We start from the raw sequence: 19,081 nt of genomic DNA, 5'->3' as shown, positions 1-19,081 counted from the left end.
AGAAACGGAATGCGCAGGCGCAGTCTAGCACGGGCTCAACCTCAGGGTTTCTAACCTGCGCAGACACTACAGCCAAGCCCTGAGCGCCACCTCCTTTATTTGTGTTAAGGCAAAGCTCTAGGAGGCCCCATCCCGCCCCTCCCCCCAAACTCCCGCAGTTGTCAGCTGTTCCCCTTGCTCTCGGGTTCCCTGGCCTCTGGGCTGGAGGTCTTCAAGGCTTCCTCCACAGCATGGCTGAGGTTCTGGGGGCTCCGCTCGTCCTTGGAGCTCGGTCCGACTGCTGCTGCCTCCTGGCGGCGGGAGAAGGCAAGAGGCAGTGGGTCAAGAGCCAGTCACCCACTCAGCCCCGTTCCGGGGCTCTGTTCCTGCTTCCCTCTGCAGCCCTCTGTCTCCCTACCTTAGGCAGGGGTCCCTCGAGACTAGAGTCCAGAAGTGTGGTTTCGGCCAGCCCTGAGTCGTCGTCCATGCTGATGAAGATGGCCGGGGTCTCGCATTCAGGACCTTCCTCCTGGTATTCCATAACCTCCTCAGCCGGGGTGGGACCAGCTCGGGCTGCTGGCCCCACCAAGGGTGTCGAGGACACTGAGGAAGTGGGCGCTCCGACGCCTGTGGGCTTCTGCTTCTGTTCTTCTTCGAGCTGCCGCTTCAAGGCCTTCTCCTGAGCCAATCGAAGGCCGATGAGGTCCTGAGGGGGCCGTGGGGCAGGGGCCGGGGCCAAAGCCGGGGCCAAGGCCAGAGCCAAGGGCTCCAGGTCATCCTGGGGTGGGAGAGGCACTCAGCTCAGGAAGGGTACATCAAACCTAACATCACACCCCACCTCACCGCTACCGCGCATTAGGGTGGAGGAAGCTGAGCACTGAACGCTGCTGAAAGCAGAGGAGAGAGCACACCGCACAGACTTTCCATCCTGGTACAGAGGGTGTGGGGTGGGTGGCCATGCTCCTTTACCAGGGAAGAAATCCTGGGAGACTGTGGGTTTAATGACCAGGCCTTCTGGGGCGAGACGCACAGGCCACATTGCCCTCACCTCTTCCAGGGACCCTGAAGGTGCTTCCTTGACTTCCGGCTCCTGCTTGCCACTGGCCTCCAGGATTGTCATGATGGAGTTGGGGATGTGTGCTTGCTAAGTGAAGGGAAAGGTGGGAGCCAGGGCTGTAGAGCGCTCTTGCCAGAGGCACCTCTCAGCAACCCAGTACCCAGAACCAAACCTTCCAGAGCCCTTCTGCTCACTTGGCTCCACTCTCCCACCCAGGTACCTGGTGGGGGGTGAAGGAGCGCACATGGGCCAACAGTGGCTCCCGGAGCTCAGGGCACTTGTCAAAGACTGCGCCAAGCTGCTGTGGAGGTAGCTGCAGGATGACCTGGAAACTCTGGGGCTTGGTGCGCTGGCAGCACTTGATGAAGCCCTCCCATACCTTGGGGTACTTCCATACCTGTGGGGCAGGAGGGGGCCATTAGGCACAGGCCCAACCAGCCACCACCTTCCTGAAGACACTGCCATGACCAGGACCCATATGCTGTCATATGACACCTTACTCCAGGCTTCACACACCTGCCTACCCAGTAAACTATCAGGACAAGACACAGGGAAGGAAGGAGACCCTGCCTCCAGTCCCTAGGTTAGGACAGCACCACTTCGTGTTGTTTTCATAACCACCTCTGGCAGGTGCCATCGGCCACACTTAATAGGCTGGAGGCACGGGACCTTTGCCAGATGCTGCACAGGGACAGCCTGTGGTCCGACCCCAGCCTGGTATGGAGGATGGATTTAATTACCATTTCCACGGTATTTCTAAGAGTTGGTGCGGCATGCTCGCAATCCCAGCACTTGGAGGGCTCAGGCAAGAGGATCATCACAAATTTGAGTTATGGTTACTCTGGGCTACATAGCAAAACAACCCAACCTAATTCTAGTCTCCTCCAAGATGGGAAGCTTTGAGCTGAGCTGTGTGCCCTGCAGTGCCTAGAGTAGGGTAAAGGGAGGTACCCACACCTCTCATATCCCTAACTGCTCTCAATGGTCACCCTGTAGCCAGCTGCAGGGAGTGGTGAGGGAACACTGCTAGCAGGACAGGCGGTCCAGGGATAGATCCTGCCTTCCAGGCATCTGAGGTTTGTCCCCTTGTGGCTGAGTGGCTGAGTGGCTGAGTGCCTGGGGCCAGGGCAGGTTACCTGCTTCATGATGAGCCGGGCCAGGATGTTCATGACGAAGCCCCCCAGGCGGGGGTACATGGTCAGGGACTGGATGACGGTCCGCATGAGCAGCATGGGCAGAGGGCTTTGCTCCATCAGCTGCTGCATCACCACAGCCAGCACTTCCGATGTGTACACATTCCGCTCCGCAAAACACAGGTTGGTGGCTGTGAGGAGGCGGAGAGTGGCCTGTCCTCTCTCTGCCTGGATGTCCCTCATTAAGTGGGAACCCCACTCCCCAAGCTTCTCTACCTCTACCACACAGGGCCCTTTATGAGGATGCTTAATGACCCTGCCCTAGAAGGCGGAGGTAGGTGTGTCCAACCCCTGGTGGACCAATCTGGAGGACACGGCCTCTTCTGGGGACAAGCCCTGGGAATAGGGCAGAGTATGCTGCTGCACCCTGGGGCCTATGAGTGGCTGTAACCCACTAAGGCGAGGGAGGGAGTGCTGCCAACACCTCTAGAACCCTCAGAATAGAGGTGGGTCTCTGCCAGACGGCTGACCAGTCATTAGGGTCTGTGATGGTGTAAAGCAAGTACCATGAGGGACGCTACAAGGGTAACAGGCAAGGGAGGGATAAGAGGTGGGGGGAGGGCCCAACCCAAGCCAGGTCCTCACAGGTTGTGGAAAGATGTCACACTGAAGAAAGCATGGAGCAGGTCTTGCTTGGGGTCTAGCTCCTGGGAGTGAGTGGCAGGGGTAGTGTCAAGGTCAACTGGGTTGAGGTATGGTCCCGGGAGCTGCCTCTGAAGTCCTTCCCCAAACACCACTGGCCATGTGAGTGTGTCAACCAGGAAGTCTTTATTGAGCCAGAAGAAAGCCCGCCTGCCCTCCCAATCCCTGAGAAGCCAATGGAGGGAAGGATGATCCTGTAAAGAGGAGGCCTAAAGAGAAAGGAGGGACCTTGCAGCAGACACAGGGCTGAAGGGCAGAGGAGAGAGGCCTGCCAGAGCCTGAGGGGGCGCCCGCTGCTGTGGAGAAATGTCCACTGCGGTCCAAATGGGCCCGACACCGGTCTGTCTACCCAGCCTGTGCTTCCCACTCAACCTCTCGCCTTTCCCTCCAGCAGCCCAAGAGTCTCCGAAAGGCCAGCCTGTCCTCCGCCCAGAGGCTGCATGAGGCCAAGGCCAGTTTCCTCCCTCACTTGGAACCCTCTGCTCAGCCCTAGATCTGACAGGCTCAGCTATCACCTCGTCTATTGCATCTGCTTGCTGGAGGTAACCCCACTTCACAAAGCCCTTCCTGAGCCCTGGCCAGGCTGGGTCAACTGTCAGTGTCCCAGTGTGTCCCCAGCATTGTGCTGGGATCCAAGAAGGCCAGGATTTCACCTGATGGGGCAGACGGAGGAGATGTGGTGAGAGCTGTGGAGTGCTAGGGCCTAGGAAGCCTGGGGATTGTGAACTGACAAGAATTCCCAAAGAAGCTACCGGAGTGTGCACCTGGGTAGCTTTTGGCAGGGCCTTTTCTTCCCTCTCTGTGACTAGATTTCTATTCTAGGTCCAAGATGGCTGTGTCTTTCCAAATCCCTTCAAATTGTGTGCAAACTGCCCTTGGGAATAGGCTGCTATGGGGTCAGTTACTCACACTGCATTTAAGGATCAAGAAGCAAGTGTGTGGATGGAGACAGAGCACTTACCTAGCACATGGGAGGCTGTTCTATGTTCATTCCCAGCGTGGTGAAAATGTGTGTGTGTGTGTGTGTGTGTGTGTGTGCACGCGCGCCTGCAGTCCACTACACCCCTCCTCCCTTCCCCTGCAGCCCCCTCTGCCTTGCCTTCCCAGCCCTGTTCTGTGAGGCTGCTAAGGGAGGCTAGGAAAGCAACCCCTGAAGAAGCACTTCAGGTGGGGACAGAGAGGAAGCCACGCTAAAGTGAGCAGACAGGTTAAATGGTAGGATAACAGGCAGGGCCCTTCTGGGGACAGAACTGATTCTGGATGGCCCAGTCTCTAAGGGAGGGAAGAAAGGAGGGAAGATGGTGATTTCTTCCCAGGAGAGGTTCATGAGCAGAGCCCTTCTTGGTTTGGCTCCAGTTTGGCTCAGACTGTGTGACCCTGACAACTGATTTAGCTTTTGGGAACTCCATGCCCTATCTGAGCATACTTACCAGATGTGGGTGGCAGGAGTGGGCTTGTAGCATGAAGGGAAAGCCTAGCTCACAGGCAATGCTTGGGCAGAGGAAGCCTGCCAGTACATCACCAAGCCCCACTATGGAATCCTCTGCTGCCTCAGCTTGGGCCTGCGCTTGCTCATGTCTGCAGAAGCCCTGTTCCTCCTTGCTTCCTTGAGTTCCTCAGGGTAGGTGAAAAGAGGGGCAGCCTGCACTCCCGAGGACCACCTGATGCTGGGGCACATGTGTCTATGTGCTTTGTGTGGCGATCAGGATGGGACAGGTCAGGCATCAGGCCAGTCTTTGATGCAGTAGAGCCATGTGGGTGACAAGCCCGGCCTGTCTGTGGGAGCTGGGTCCTGTGGAAACAGGGGTGCCTCACCTTTGATGATGGACTTCATGTCGCACTTTACAGAGTCAATATTGTGCAATGCAATCAGCAGCTCTCCCGGATTCAGGGGGGACAGGGCAGAGTTCCCCTCACCTGCAATGGTGCCGACAAGAGAAGGAGACAGGACAGGGCCTCAGCAAAGAACTGGGCCAAAGACCAGCCTTGGGCAAATACAAGTGAGGCCTTCTCTGCTTCTTGGCCTGGGGGACAGTATACTGGGCAAAGTGGCCTCAAGTCTTCACCACCTTTTAGAGCTGCCTTGCTGTGGCGCCACTGTCCCCTCTGTGCACGGGGCTGTACACCCAGGATGCAGGCAGGGACCAGCTGGCCTAGGACTGACTCCACACAGCACATGATCATGGCAGCTACAGGCTGGGTTGGGTTAGGACAGGGCCCGGCTCACTGAACAACAAAGTGGCCTGAACTCCATGCTGTGTTGGGACAGAGTAGAAAAGGATGCACTTAGCAGAGGTGGCCTCCTGTTAGCGGAGGGGAGACCCGATGTGCCATGGAGCCACGTCATCCTGCTACTACGTCTCTAGGTGGCCACAAGGGCCAGGGATGAGAAACCCATGTACATCTCTGGCTATTTTTCCACCTCAAACATTTTTATTTGTTTCTCACCATGGTGGACAACAGAGACACTGGTCTTTAAGAACACTGTAGCCTTCCTGGGCCCTTCCCACGTGAGCCCCTGTACAGTTAGGAGGTAAGCTGAAGGTTGGCTAGGAGGGAAGGCACCTACCATGCTGGGTGCCTAGCAGGCGGTTGAAGACCTCCTTCACCACAATGGGGTTGAGTTTGATGAGCTTAGGCAGGGCCTGGATCACCTCTTTCTAAGGGGGTGGGAGGAGGAGAGTGATGATGGGCCCACTATCCACCCATACCTGAAAGGCCTCTAAGCCTCAGGATACATGTTCCCCGCCTCGCCAAAGCTGTCACCTACCCCTGGTGGACAGCGTCATCCCCATTCATGTCCACATGGTGATGAAGCATCCTTGGCCCCAAAATTTACTAGGGACACAATCTGGGGTATTTCCCATAGGTCAGGTACAATGGTATATACACAGACACACACTCACCCACCCACCACTGGGACTGAGGAGGCTGGAGACCTGCTCCAGAGCAAGATGTGGAACTGTAGTCCTTCACCATGGAGGTGGCTGACCCCTGACCCCCTGCCCTCTCCTCCTTTCCTACCTTCTCCAAGCCGTTGAGCACAGGGATGAGGAAGCGCACGTCAGGCAGCCGCTTGTGGTACAGGTCCCGGACCCGCTTCACCAGTTCTGGGGATGGTGGCACTTCAGGGGAAGACAGAGAAAAGCTGAGCTGAGGTGATAGAAGGGACCAGAGCATGGGCTAGGGGACAGACATAAGTTTATGGCGGGCAAGGACAATTCCAGAGTAGAATCCCCAGCCTCTCCTTCCTAAATGCACCTCATATGGTTTTCACAGGGGAGCCCAGAGGGCACAGCCACTAGAGATGCAGCAGCTCTAGCCCATGTGGAGGAGAGCAGGTGGGAGAGAAGGGAAAAGGCAGGGCCCCAGGCACCTTTGTCAGTGAGGCTGTGCAGGCAGCGGGTGACCAGCGTCTCTGCCCCCTTGGGACAGTTTTCCACCAGCAGCAGCAACTCTGGTGAGTTCATGCCCATCCCTCGGATCTAGATGCAGAGGTGAGGAAGACCAGGTTATGGTGAGCATTTGAAGAGGCTGCAGAACCTGGGGTGGTTAAGGTTGCTGGGCTCCGGGTCTCTCTGATTGTCAGCTCAGAGCCTGGATGTGTCATGTCTCCTCTCTGGCACATCAGTGCCCTGCTATCTCACACCTTCCATGCCCAGCCTGTGTTACAACACCTTGGGATGTTTTCCTGGTCTTTGCCCACCCTCCTGAAACCACTGTCACTCCATTCTAGCTGAGGGTGCAGGCTAGACCACTTCACGCAGGCACTTGCTACAGTGAACAGGGAGCATGCTGGCTGCTGCCCTGGCATCTCCCTGCATGCAGACACGGAGGGGAGGGAGGGAGGGAGGCAGTACAGCCAACTGAGCCTGCCTAGCACTTACTTCTTTTCCTCAGTGTGGGGCTAAGGCACCTCAGGGAAGATCCTTACCCTGCCCTTCTCCATTTCTACAGAAAAATTTCCGTATAAAAATGTCAGGAGGGCAGGAGGTCTCTAAACAATGAGACCTGCTCAAAAACAAAACAAAGTTGGGGCAGAACTGACTCTAAAACAAGGGGTTCTGAACCCAGCAGCAAACAGAGCAACCATATGAACAGGTCTCCTGGGGTCTCTCATGGCTCAGGACCTCTGGTGACAACACGAGGAAAGACCAGTAGAAATCACAACAGGAGCTCAGATGCTAATGTGGCCACTGTGTGGGGCACTGGGCTCAGGTCAGGGCAGCAAGATCAGTGGCAGAGTGTGATGCTAGGCTGCCCACCCCATGCTCTGCTCCTGAGCAGTCCTATGTCTTCTTCCACAGTAAAGAACGATGTGACAAGCTAAAGCCATGAATCCAGAGGGGCAGCTGAAATTGGGGACTCATTTTGCCCAAGTGGGCTCGGAGTCTCACCGGTTGCTCAATGACTCTCAGCACTGTCCGCTTGATGTCGGCGATGGCCTCCGTGTACACTGCTGCCAGCTCATGGATCAGCTTGTGGTTCTGAGGCAGGAGAGCCAGATATAGGTACAAACACTGCTTCACTGTTTCCTCTGTCCAGGGCGCAGCCACCTCTGACAGGACAGGATGGAGCCATATATCAACAGAAGCCTCTATCCCCTTCCCAAAGCCCTGTCCCCTAGTGTCCCTAGGAATCTAGGTCACTCTCCAGTGTGATGCTAACTCTGCACTCTCAGAGCTCTGTCATGACGGATTACAGCCTAAACATGAACGTCCTCACAATAGCTATCTGTCGGGCACAAGGGCAGCCCATCTGCAGTCCTGCTATCCTCCAGGCTGGTCCCTACATACAGTTGGCAGGAAGATCCTCACTGCTGACCTTTCGTGCCACCATCTCCAGTGCAGCAGGGAAACACCTCTGCTCACATGTGCTCCCTGGGCCTCACACCCTCCCCCTGGGAGTGGCTCTCCACATCCCTGCTGGACCTTCTGTCTGTTTGGTAGGATCTGGGACTATGCTAAGGGACTTGGCCTGAGATGGCCCTCGAACTCACAGGTTGCTCTCCTGGTCCTCTAGTTTTCCACCCCTGCAGACCCCTGCCTGTTTGTCTTGGCCCTGCTTGCTACTACCCTGCAGCCATTCTAGTGGAGTGGCTGGAGTGGGTGGGGCTTGATACAAATCAGATGAACCTGCATCAAACCTGTGTCCTTGTCAGCTCCAAACAGCACTGAGGGTGGGTTGGGGTGGACCAGGAGCTGCAGGTAGTTGAGGGCAAATTTCTCCACATATTCTCGAAGCTGCTCCTTCTCATACATGCGCTTAATGAAGAGCAGGGCCTGGGAGCGCACCTGAGGGCAGAATGGGCAAGACAGAGGGATGGCAAAGTGTGGGTAGCAATGGAGGGCGCTTCTGGGAAAAGCCCAGCCTGAGCCCTGGACAGCAGTGCCCCGTATCTCAGGCTGCGGCTGCTGCACTTCTCAGTCCCATCTTACTGTCCCTGCCTCGCTTGCTCCTCATTCCTCAAGAGTGACTCTCCCTGCCAAGTGGCCTTGGCTTTGGAACTTGGCAGGACAGGCAGCCCAATACATGTCACTGGCCAAGCTTCGTTTCACTCACACACCATCTGCTGGGAGGGAGTCACAGGAGCAGAGTCTGGTCTGACACGAGTTTGTACGAAATGACAGCACAGGGCCAGGCCAGGGTGCTGTGCTAATGGTGCCCACGCTGACTGAACACGAGGCACCAGGAGGAGGCTGCTGTCAGGCTGCAGAGAGCACAGCCATTGTGTGTTATGGTATCTCACGTACCTCCTCCTCCAGGAAGCTTCCTCAACCCCATCCCTAGTCTACTCTGGCCAGCTACAGACACAAGCTCACCCTGTCCTTCTCGTGAGAGCTGAGGTCGAGGAGAACGTGCAGATACTGGAATTGGCGAGAAGGGCGCTTGAAGATCAGGTCTCCAAGTGTCGACATGCCCAGGTAGGCGCGACTCTGCAGATGGGGGCAGCAATGCTCAGTCTGCGTGCCAGCTTACTCTTGTCCCGCTCCCTCTTGCAAACAAGGACCCAGGACCTTCATGCCACAGCTGCATGAAGGTCTACACCACAGAGCAGCAGCTAGCTTACCTCATCCTCACAGTACTTCCGTATCACCTCCAAAGCACTCTCAGTGATCAGCGGGGCCTCCAAAACCACCTTGGTAAAGATCCTGCCCAAGAAAGATCACGTCTTGCAAGGCAGGTGCCCCATGCTATGGCCCAGCTCACAACAGCTTCCCCAGCTCTGGGGCTGTCTGCTGCCTCAAAGCTGCTGAATGGCAGATAGGGTGCTAAAATTCATGATGCAACCAAGGATTTCATGCCAGGGTGGTGCTCTACCACTGAGCCACTGTCCCAGCTCTGGGAACTGTTAGTACACATGGGAATAAGCAGCCTAGAGAGGGACAGGCCCCTCAACCAAGTAGCAGAGTCAGAACTGAGCCTGATGAGCAACCCACCCCCGCCCCCAGCATGGTCTGCACACACCTCACAGAGAGGGACATGGGAAGGGTAGCTTGGGTAGCACCAAGGAGGAAAGAGAACTGAGACACAGAAGGGGACATGGAGCTTACGGCCAAGCCCTCACCCATCTTTCTGGTCTGGTTTCTCTTGAAGTCCAGAGAGCAGGCAGATAAGGCAGTCTTCATACTTGTCCAGAGTGCCAGAGGGCCCCGCTGCCAGGTAGGCATTGTACTCCTGGTAGAGCCAGGCAAAAGCCAGGTCCAGACGGGCCCGGACGTCTTCCAGGATAAAGGACAGCACCTCTGCCTTGAATCCGGAGTCGAACTGTGTCACGAGGCTGGCCAGGATCTTGATGCGCACCTGCAAGTGGGTGAGCACACGTGGCAATGTGGTGTGCCCACTGGAGCAGACTTCAATAGCGCCTTGCACTCCTGCCACCAGGTTCAGGAATGCCCAGTGCAAACACCATATAAACTGGGTATAGTGGCTAACAGCTACAATCCCAGCTCCCAGAAGCTCAAGGCCAGCCTGGTGAGTGAGACATTCTCTCAAAACCACCAATCAATCAATGAATCATCATCAACCAGTCAACCAGCCAATCAAGGAAGGCAGCATGAAAAGGCATAGACACAGCAGTCTCCCATCATGTGGTAGTGGACAAGGAAGAAACAAACCATCAAATGTCACCAAGTCGCCCCAGGCTCCTAGGAATCAGTAGGTAGTAACGAGATACTTCACTGCATAGGGAAAGATCCTCAAGACTTTCTTTTTGTCACCTTTAGGCATGAACAGGATGTGGTGAAAACCAAGAAAGACAGCATGGTATCTTATCACCCAGAACACTCTTGTGGACCTGGACATAAAACCCATGCCTTGCTCATGCTAGTGCAGAAACTAAGGTGTCCACACCAAACAACACACACAAATAAATATTTTAAAGGTGAGAAAAAGCCTGGAGTGATGGCACACGCCTATAGTTCTAGCACTTGGGAGACATTGGCAGGCAGATCTGAGTTCAAGACCAGCCTGGTATACAGAATGTGTTCTAAGACTGCTAAGGCTACACAGAGAAACCCTACCTCAAAGAACCAGTGCAACAAAACAAACAAAACAGCAGAAAATAAGGCTGGAGAGATTGCTCAGTGGTTAAGAACACCCACATGGTGGCTCAAAAATCCCTGTAACTCCAGTAGGGGATCACATCCTCTTCTGGCCTTTGTGGGCTCCTGCATACACAGTGCACATAAACTCATGCAGGCATAATTTATGATAAATTAATCAAATGAACACATTTTAAAAAAAATAAAGCAAAGAACTTGAAGGCAGGGATATCTGAAATCAGAGCTGCCCTCAGCACAGTCCTGTGCGGTCTCTACTGTCTAGAAAGCCAGAGCTGATTTTGCAGTGGATGGAGTGGCAGAGCCTGGAGGAGTTCAGAGCAGCTGAGCTAAGGGCTGGTGCCACAGGGACTTCTCACTAGGTGGAGAAGCATACCTGGGCCGCCCCACTGCAGGCTACAGCCTTCTCAGCCCTCAGGATCCGCTTCACAGCTCCCAGCTTCATGGCTTCCACCTGGGCATCTGTCAGGGGCTTCAGCACATCGCTCAGACGGAAGATCTTCTTGCGCCCACCAGCGCCTGCCAGCCTACATGAGGGCAGGGACAAGGCATGTTGCCATGGAGTGTCTCCCTGGGAGAACAGGCCGGGACCAGACGGGGCTCAGGCAGAGGAGAGTCAGCAGAAAGAGCCTGAAAGGGCTTACAGTATGGGCTGCAGATGGGACAGGAGCAGAGCAAGAGACAGAAGGAAAGCAGGTGCACTCAGGGGTGCTCGGGCGGGGTTAGGTCTGATTCTATGATACAAGGGAAAAATGAAGACAGTGATGCTGACCGGAGCCTCTGTTGCACGTCAGGAAGCAAACTGCCTGACTGTCAGCATGGCTGTGTCTCTAACTTAGTGTCCACTAGGGAGGGGAACCATGACCATTCTCCCAAGTTAGGACAAAAGAGGTGTGGCTGCAGAACCCCACAAACGCTTGGTGGCTCTAGCACTGACTCTGAGGCAGAGGGAGAACCTGGTCCAGCACTCAGCCTACCTTATATTTGCAGGGCCCACATGCCAACGAGACGAGGACTCACCGTGGCTGTGTGACAGGAATGATGGGTTCTGGCCTCCTCTTGGCCTGGGGTACTTCCTCCTCCAAGGGGGACATGGTGCTCTGAGAGCCCACCACAGAGATGGCCTGGCCCTGCACTGACAGGCGCCGTTTGATCAGGACGCTCTCCGGCTTTACCACCTTCTCCTCCTTGGGCTCCTCCTTGCACTGTTTCGTCTGTTCCACACCTGAACAGAGGCAGCCACAGGACCCAGCATGTCACCTGCACTCCAGGCTCTGCCATGACGCACAGGGCCCACAGCACTGTGTAGCCCAACTAACAAATGATCCGCGGACGGAGCCAGACAAGTCCATCCTGGAGCACAGCCAGTGCCCAGCTCAAGATGATTACCACAAGCAGGTCCCTCAGATTTATGTCCGTGTGGCATGCATGAGTATGCTTGTAAGTGTGTGTGCTGGTGTGCTAGACTGCATACACACGCGGGAGAGGCAGGCTTGCATCTTCATTTATCTCCACTTTACTTCTTATTGAGACAAGAATATCACTGTGCAGCCGATTAGCCTGAACTTGCTACGTAGAACAAACGTCAAACACAGGCATCCGCCTGAGTGCCGAGGCTCAAAGCCCACACTGCCGTCCTGCCCGCTTCTTACATTTTACTTATGTGTTGTGCATGTGTACACATACGGAGGTCAGAGGACACTTGTGGAGCTGGGACTAAACTCGGGTCTTTGGGTGGGGCAGCAGGCACCTTTGCCAGCTGAGAGCCATTTAACCAGACCCACATTACTGTCTAAAAGAGTTCACCCACGGAACCCTGTTTCAGCCAGACTAGTTGACCAGGAATATCCTCAGATCACCTGTGCCTGTCCCACCCAGTGCTGGGGTTACAGGTGCACACCACCTTGGCTTCTCTGTGGACGTTAGGGATCGGAACGATTATGTCTTATTTATCTGTATGGGGATTTACATACAGATGCTAGGGTGCATGTGTGCAGTTTTCTCCTTCCACCACGTGGTTCCAGGACTCACTTTGGGTTGGACAGCAAACATGTTCGCCCCGAGCTGTCTCACCAGCCCTTCTGAAGTTTGTGGGTCAGGGTCTCTCATGTACCCCAGGCTGTCCTTAAACTCACTATCCATCCAAGGATGACCCTGAACCTCTGACTCTCCTACCTCTGCCTCCTGGGATGACAGGTATGTCCACTAGAGTGTGCTCACTATACTGACTTTAGCAGCAGAGGGCATGGTGACTTGACAACACACTCAGTTGAAAACCTGAGGCACCAGAGTCATACACAGCCACTGTTCACAGCAACCATGTCTGAACCAAGGGATGGCAAGATGGCTCAGGGGATAAAGGGCACCCGAGTTCAAGCTTTGGAACCCACACAAAAGTGGAGCATGTCTTGTGAAGCTCACAGCCACGTTGACACTGTAGTTGTGCACGTGATGTGTTCCTGTTCATAAGTTATACTTCAAGACCATGCTGGTGCTGAGAGCAGCTCACACCCGCAATCTCAGCACTCAGGAAGCTACTCCAGAAAACGGGTGCAAGTTAGAAGCCAGCACGGCTGTACAGCAAGACCCTGTCTTACGGAAGGCAAAAGCCTGGGCTAGAGAGATGGCTCAGTCATGAAGGGCACATGATGCTCATGCAGAGGACCTAAGCTCCATTCCCAGCACCCACAACCTCTCCTAACTCTCCCAGGAATCTGACACCCTCTTCTGGCCTCTGACACACACATAAAGCAAAACAATCCAATCAAAGAGGGACAGACTCCAAGGCTCAGAGGCTGGGAAACCTGACACAAGTCACCCTGGATTCTGGTGGCGTCATCAGTTGGATTTCAAAGCTCAGGACCTGAAGTCACTGAGTACTCTGCATAATGATGGACCCAGGACAGGTGACATATTAGATGACATGTGACCTTCCTTTCCATGGCTCTCTCAGTAAGCAGAGTCCAGCACCACTGTGCTGCCTGGTTCAGCAGGAACTCACCAGGACCCAGTCCCGCAGCTGTCATCTGTGTGGCCATGAGCCGTGCCAGGTGCTTGATCTGGGCTTCTGTGCCTGCTGACTCCACGGGGGTGTAAATGGCTTGGAAGGAGGCAGGCATGGTCTCGGGCAGGTACACCATGCTGATGAGGACCTGTGCGAGGCCAAGGGAGGGGAACTTAGCCAGCCCATCCTAGGACAGCATTGGAGCCGCAGCAGGAACTGAGGTCAGGGCTGGGGCTGGGGCTGCTCTTTTCACCCTAGCTTCTGGGGAGCCAATGGCTGCCAGACTGTCACCTGGGTGACAGAGGCCCCAACCCCAAGAACAGAGTGAGCAGATGGGGAGTGGGGTACTGAGAATAAATAGCCACTAGAAGGACAGTTCTAAGGGAGGGAGGGAAGCCCTGGCTGATGCTACCAAGACAGCCATAGTGTAGGGCAGGCAGGGAAAGGACTGGGATCAGGCCCGTCCCTGGACATCACCCTCCTCACCAGATTGGCCACATTGTCAGGTGTCAGCAGAGGCTGCAAGAACTCAGCAGTGATGTCTGTGTCTGACTGGCCTGAGATCTGGGCTGAGGCCTTTGATGTCCCCGATGGGCCAGGCTCCAAGTCTTTGTCCTCATCATCTTCTCCCAGGTTGGGCTCTGAGAAGGGAAGGGAATAAGAAGCAGGTTCCCAGACTGCAGCAGGCCTGTGTTCAGGGAGCCACATGGCCTTCCTTTAGCAAACCACTGCAAGGAGCAGCCATACAGCAGGCAAGGACCTAGGCTGTAGTGTACTATGGCCATAAAAGTGCACAGGTCCCCAGTCAGCAAAAGCTCTTCCGGGTCTCAGTTCTCACCAGGGACATGGCAAAAAGCCAAAAACCTCTAGTTGACTTCAGTAAGCTCCAAGATGGTGACATATGGATAATATATTCTATATTGAAGATGGAATGCAGGAGCCTGCAGGAACCAGGCAGGTGCCCCCGGTGGGAGACAGTTCTGCTATTGCTTCAAGAGGCAGAGGCAGGCAGATCTCTATGAGTTTGAGGCCAGCCTGGTCTATAGAGTGAGTTATAGGACAGCCAGGGCTACACACAATCTTAAAAAAAAGTCTTTAAGAAAAACCAAATAAATAAAATCTTTTTTAAAAAGAGAAAATTGGGGCTGGAGAGATGGCTCAGCGGTTAAGAGCACTGACTGCTCTTCCAGAGGTCCTGAGTTCAATTCCCAGAAACCACATGGTGGCTCACAGCCATCTGTAAAGGGATCCAATGCCCCCTTCTGCTGTGTCAGACACACCAGATGCAGTGTACTCATATAAATATAATTTTTTTTAAAAAAAGGAGAAAATTGATTTTAGACAAATAACAAACAGAAACCCGTTACGGAGGTGTCCCTTCCTTTAGAGTGTTCTGTGGTTAGATGTGCAGGACAGTCCTACAGCAGCGACAAACTCTTCACGAAAGGAACGTTAATGCTTCCATGCATGTAACAGAGCACTTGGCCACCATTAAGAAGAGGTGGGATGGGGTAGATTTAGCTTAGCCTTAAAAAACACCCAAACAGCAGTTCCTACCATCTGTAATTCCAGTTCCAGGGGATTCAATGCCCTTTTGTGTCTCCGAAGATACCAATCATACATGTGCTAAACACACATGTGCAGGCAGAACATCACACATAAAATAAAATGAATCTAAAGAAAAAGTTAAAAAAAAATTAAAAAAAAATGTAGGGCCAGTGACATAGCTCAGTGGGGAAGGTACTTCCTGTACAAGAATGAAAAACCTCAAGAACAAAACAACTCCTCAAAGAACTTGAGAAATAACTGCACTTGCTCTGTGCGTGCTCTGCTGCATGTACACCTGCAGGCCAGGAGAGGGCACCAGACCCCTTACAGATGGTCGAGAGCCACCGTGTGGGTGCTGGGAACTGAACTCAGGACCCATGGAAGAGCAGTCAGTGCTCTTCCAGCCCCCAGAAACATTCTATAAACAAACACAGATGACATTTAAAAAACCTGTTGGTACTGAGGCCGCTGTGGCCCACACTACTGTTAAATACAAGTCAAAGCTGGGGTGGTGACACACGTCTGCCATCCCACACTAGGAGGCTGAGGAACTAAGGATGTGACTAGGTCTCAACAAAAACCAAAATGCTAAAAATTACAAAGCTAAAGAAAGAAAAATCCAGTTTTTCTTTCTTTCTATCTATCTATCTATCTATCTATCTATCTATCTATCTATCTATCTATCTATCTACCTACCTACCTATCTATCTATCAATCTATCTATCTATCTATCTCAGGTAAAAGATAAGTGCCTTCTACACTGTATAAAACCTTGGAAGGCAAGACACACTCACCACTCCCTCCCTCCCTTCATCAACACTTAAATAAACCCTAACTGGCTGCACACCATCTTCCCGGCAGTCCAGAGGCAGAGGCATTTGCTCCCAGTCTGGAAGTCTGAAGGTCAAGCGTAAGCCTTTACTCAGTGTACTATACACCAAAGTTATTTTACTTAGATATGCTTGCTGCATCATGCTGCGTAAGGCACCATGTATGACAGCAGTCTGAGAGACAGAGACAGTTTGAGAGAGTCGCTAGCCACCACAGGCCTTATGCCCCAGCTCACCCAGCTTCATCTTCTTGAGCGTGGATTCTGTATCGTCCCGGGGCCGCTTGCGGGAGTCCTTGCTGCTAGGCATGTTACGGGCAATCTCGGCCTGGGGCGTGCCCAGGTCCACCAGCAGGGTGGTGATCTGGGCCTGGAACTCCAAGGAGGCAGGGTGCTTGAGCACGCTCAGCAAGTGCAGCTTGAGGTTCTTACGCACGCTGCTCACCTGGGACTTGGCCAGTGTTGGGGGCAGGTTGGCTGTGAGGACAGAGGCAGGAGCTCGGTGCTGTGGACAGATCTCTATCAGGCCTGCCAGGCTCAATACTCAGTCCCAAATTTGGGCGGGGTATTTGCTGACATTCCTTGGGAAGCTCACAGGCTGCCAGGACTCATAGGGCTTGTAGCCTCCCCCTTTCACACTAAGACTAAAATCCCAAGAGACTTCTACCACACTGGTCCTTTAAGGTGAGAAAACCTGAACATTATTTGTCTGCACACCAAGGCTGGGGTCTCAGATCTGCAGTCCTGTGCTAACACTGGAGAGAGAGAGCTGTTGTAACTGCCACCTTTTCCACAAGCCGCTCAACTGCTGCCACAGCTCAGGCCCATCCTCCTGCCTCGGGTGTGACCAGCCTGAGTCTCAGTCACCTCAGTGAACACACAGTCCCTGCTCCACAGGGAAAAAGGCCTCGACCTTGGCTTTGGCAGTGCCCAGCACCCACTCCACAGCTAGAGCCACTCTCATTCCCTATGAGGGAACCACCCTGTCTCCACCCTCTGTCCAAGTGTGCAAGAGCCTGGGGCCAATGAGAACACTGTGCTTCCTTGGCCACTGTGATTGGTTCAGCAGTAGGCCCGCTGTCTCTGCTCAGCCAATCATAAACAATGAGCATCAGCCTTTGACTTTTGCTGGAATGATGGGGAAAGAGCGGCACTCTCTCTCCCTCTGTTGCTAAGTGGATAGGATGGGAGCCTTGAGCTCTGGGGCCATCTTCACTGCTTCAGGAAACAGCCAGAAAACAAAGCCAACACAAGCATCCAGAGATAGAGAGACCAGTTCCGTGACCAACACCCACTCATGCTTCAACACCAGACTCTTTGGAGTTCTTCTCTCCAGGTTCTGATGTGGGAAATTATCACCAGCCTCCTCTCCTGAGGGGTCGGGGAGGCTGGAGGGTTGGGATCCTGTGGGACCCTCCTGAGGAGCGCTGCAGTATCCACACCACAGCTTTACCTAACATGGAGCTCGAGGTGAGCAGAGCTCAACAGCTCCTTAGGAACCAACAACGAGGCCAGGAGAGGGCGTGGAGTACTCAACCTACCATGCAGAGTCTCATAGGCCTGGATCACCTCAGACATGAACATGGGTCTCTGGCGGGCGATGTTGGCAAGGGAGCCGAGCGCTGTGGTCAGGTTGATGGAGGAGATGGCGGGGTGCACCATGAACTTGAGAAGCTGCTCCAGAGCTGCCTTGCCTTCTTCCCATAGGACATCTAGGGAGGTAGAAGAGAGGAGCAGCAGTCACTGGGGCCCTCTGTCAACCTGACCACAGGCAGACTCACGCACACAGCCCACAGGCCCTGGAACAGCACCTGTTCTCAGTCTAGTCCTCCAGAGTCAGCACCTAACACTCTGGTGCAAAGCCACCACCTCACATTATAGGAAAAAAGTAAAACACACTACATTTGTATCTACAGAACACACTGCAACAGCACCATTGGATGCTGCCTGGCAAGTTTCTATTTTTAAAGACATGGTCTTATTATGTAGGCTGCGCTGGCCTCGAACTCATGATCCTCTTGGTTCCACCCAAGTGCTGGGATTTTCAGGTTTGTAATGCCCACTGCATGCATGCATGGCTCAGGAAATCCTGGGGCTCTACGCCAGGCAAGCACTCTACCAATTCATCTACAGCCCAGGCCTGTAATCTCCCCAACTTGGAAGGTTCTGGTAAGAGGATCTAAAGTTCAAGTATTCTTAGCTACAAAAGGCTAACCTCGGGCTGGAGAGATGGCTCAGAGGTTAAGAGCACCTGACTGCTCTTCCAGAGGTCCTGAGTTCATTTCCCAGCAACCACATGGTGGCTCATGACCATCTGTAATGGGATCTGATGCCCTCCTCTGGTGTGTCTGGTGTGTCAGCTACAGTATACTCACATACATGAAATAAATAAATCTTAAAAAGCAACAACAACAACAACAAAACAAACAAACCAAAAAAAACCCAAAAGGCTAACCCAGGATACGTGAAACTGTCTGAAACAAAACAGAAAAAGGGAATGTGGGAAGAAGACAGAAGGTAACTGAGGGAGTGGTGTGACTGCACACAGAACCGTAGGGCATCGTCATACTCACTGTACTGGATGTAGGGGTGATCTCGAGGGATGCGGTCCAGACTGATGTCATGCTCCTGGCGTCGGGGGACCTCTGAGTCAGCCATTCGGGGTGACAGAGTGACAATGAGGCCCTCCACAAACTTAATGGCATGTGTACGGATGCCATCATTGTCAGAATCCAAGAGCAGTATGATTTCTGCAGCCATGGAGGACACCATGTCCCAGCAGGCCTCCTGGAGGTCGCTGATGACCCGAGACTTCACCATCCACTTTGAGAGGCCAGGAGGAGTAGAGACAAAGAGAGACAAGATAACATATCAACTGCATGAGATATCCTGAGACTGCTATTATAGATGGTTGTGAAACACCATGTGAGTGGTGGGAAGTGAACCTGGGTCTTCTTTCCAACAGCTCAGCCATCTCTAAAGACTCATGATCCTTTTTAAAAAATTGCTATTTTTTGAGACAGGGTCTTCTAAGGTAGCCTAAGGTGGCCTTGAACTCTATCTGCCTCAGTCTCCCATGTGCTGGGGTGACATGCATGAGGTAAACAACTCATGCCTGATTGAGGTGACTCTTTATTTCTATGTCCCTCACTGAGTTAGGAGCTCTGTGAAGACTTCGACTAGAGTCCTGGTCCTGGATGTTTCCTGCATTACCAGGCAGAGGGCCTGAGGCCAGAAACTCTCAGGGAACATCTGTTGAATGCATAA

General features: G+C 53.6%; 1 protein-coding gene across 1 annotated transcript in view; it reads right to left on the bottom strand.

The window, feature by feature from the left end:
• Positions 1-77: 77 nt before the first annotated feature.
• Positions 78-19,081, bottom strand: part of Sympk (symplekin scaffold protein) — a 28,275-nt gene continuing 9,271 nt past the window's right edge. The window contains 21 exon segments of the mRNA NM_001415786.1: positions 78-290; positions 398-757; positions 1,028-1,123; positions 1,257-1,433; positions 2,173-2,360; positions 4,687-4,788; positions 5,441-5,531; positions 5,896-5,996; positions 6,248-6,356; positions 7,269-7,429; positions 8,018-8,165; positions 8,694-8,807; positions 8,942-9,023; positions 9,440-9,675; positions 10,810-10,960; positions 11,454-11,658; positions 13,435-13,585; positions 13,924-14,078; positions 16,052-16,291; positions 17,356-17,526; positions 18,388-18,637. Coding sequence (NP_001402715.1) covers positions 162-290; positions 398-757; positions 1,028-1,123; positions 1,257-1,433; positions 2,173-2,360; positions 4,687-4,788; positions 5,441-5,531; positions 5,896-5,996; positions 6,248-6,356; positions 7,269-7,429; positions 8,018-8,165; positions 8,694-8,807; positions 8,942-9,023; positions 9,440-9,675; positions 10,810-10,960; positions 11,454-11,658; positions 13,435-13,585; positions 13,924-14,078; positions 16,052-16,291; positions 17,356-17,526; positions 18,388-18,637 — 3,417 coding nt within the window. The 3' untranslated portion in view covers positions 78-161.

Source organism: Rattus norvegicus, chromosome 1, assembly GCF_021556685.1.
Source record: "Rattus norvegicus strain SHRSP/BbbUtx chromosome 1, alternate assembly SHRSP_T2T, whole genome shotgun sequence".
Classification (NCBI taxonomy): domain Eukaryota; kingdom Metazoa; phylum Chordata; class Mammalia; order Rodentia; family Muridae; genus Rattus; species Rattus norvegicus.
Note: the sequence above shows the minus strand (reverse complement) of the source record. Positions and strands in the feature narration are given on the sequence as shown.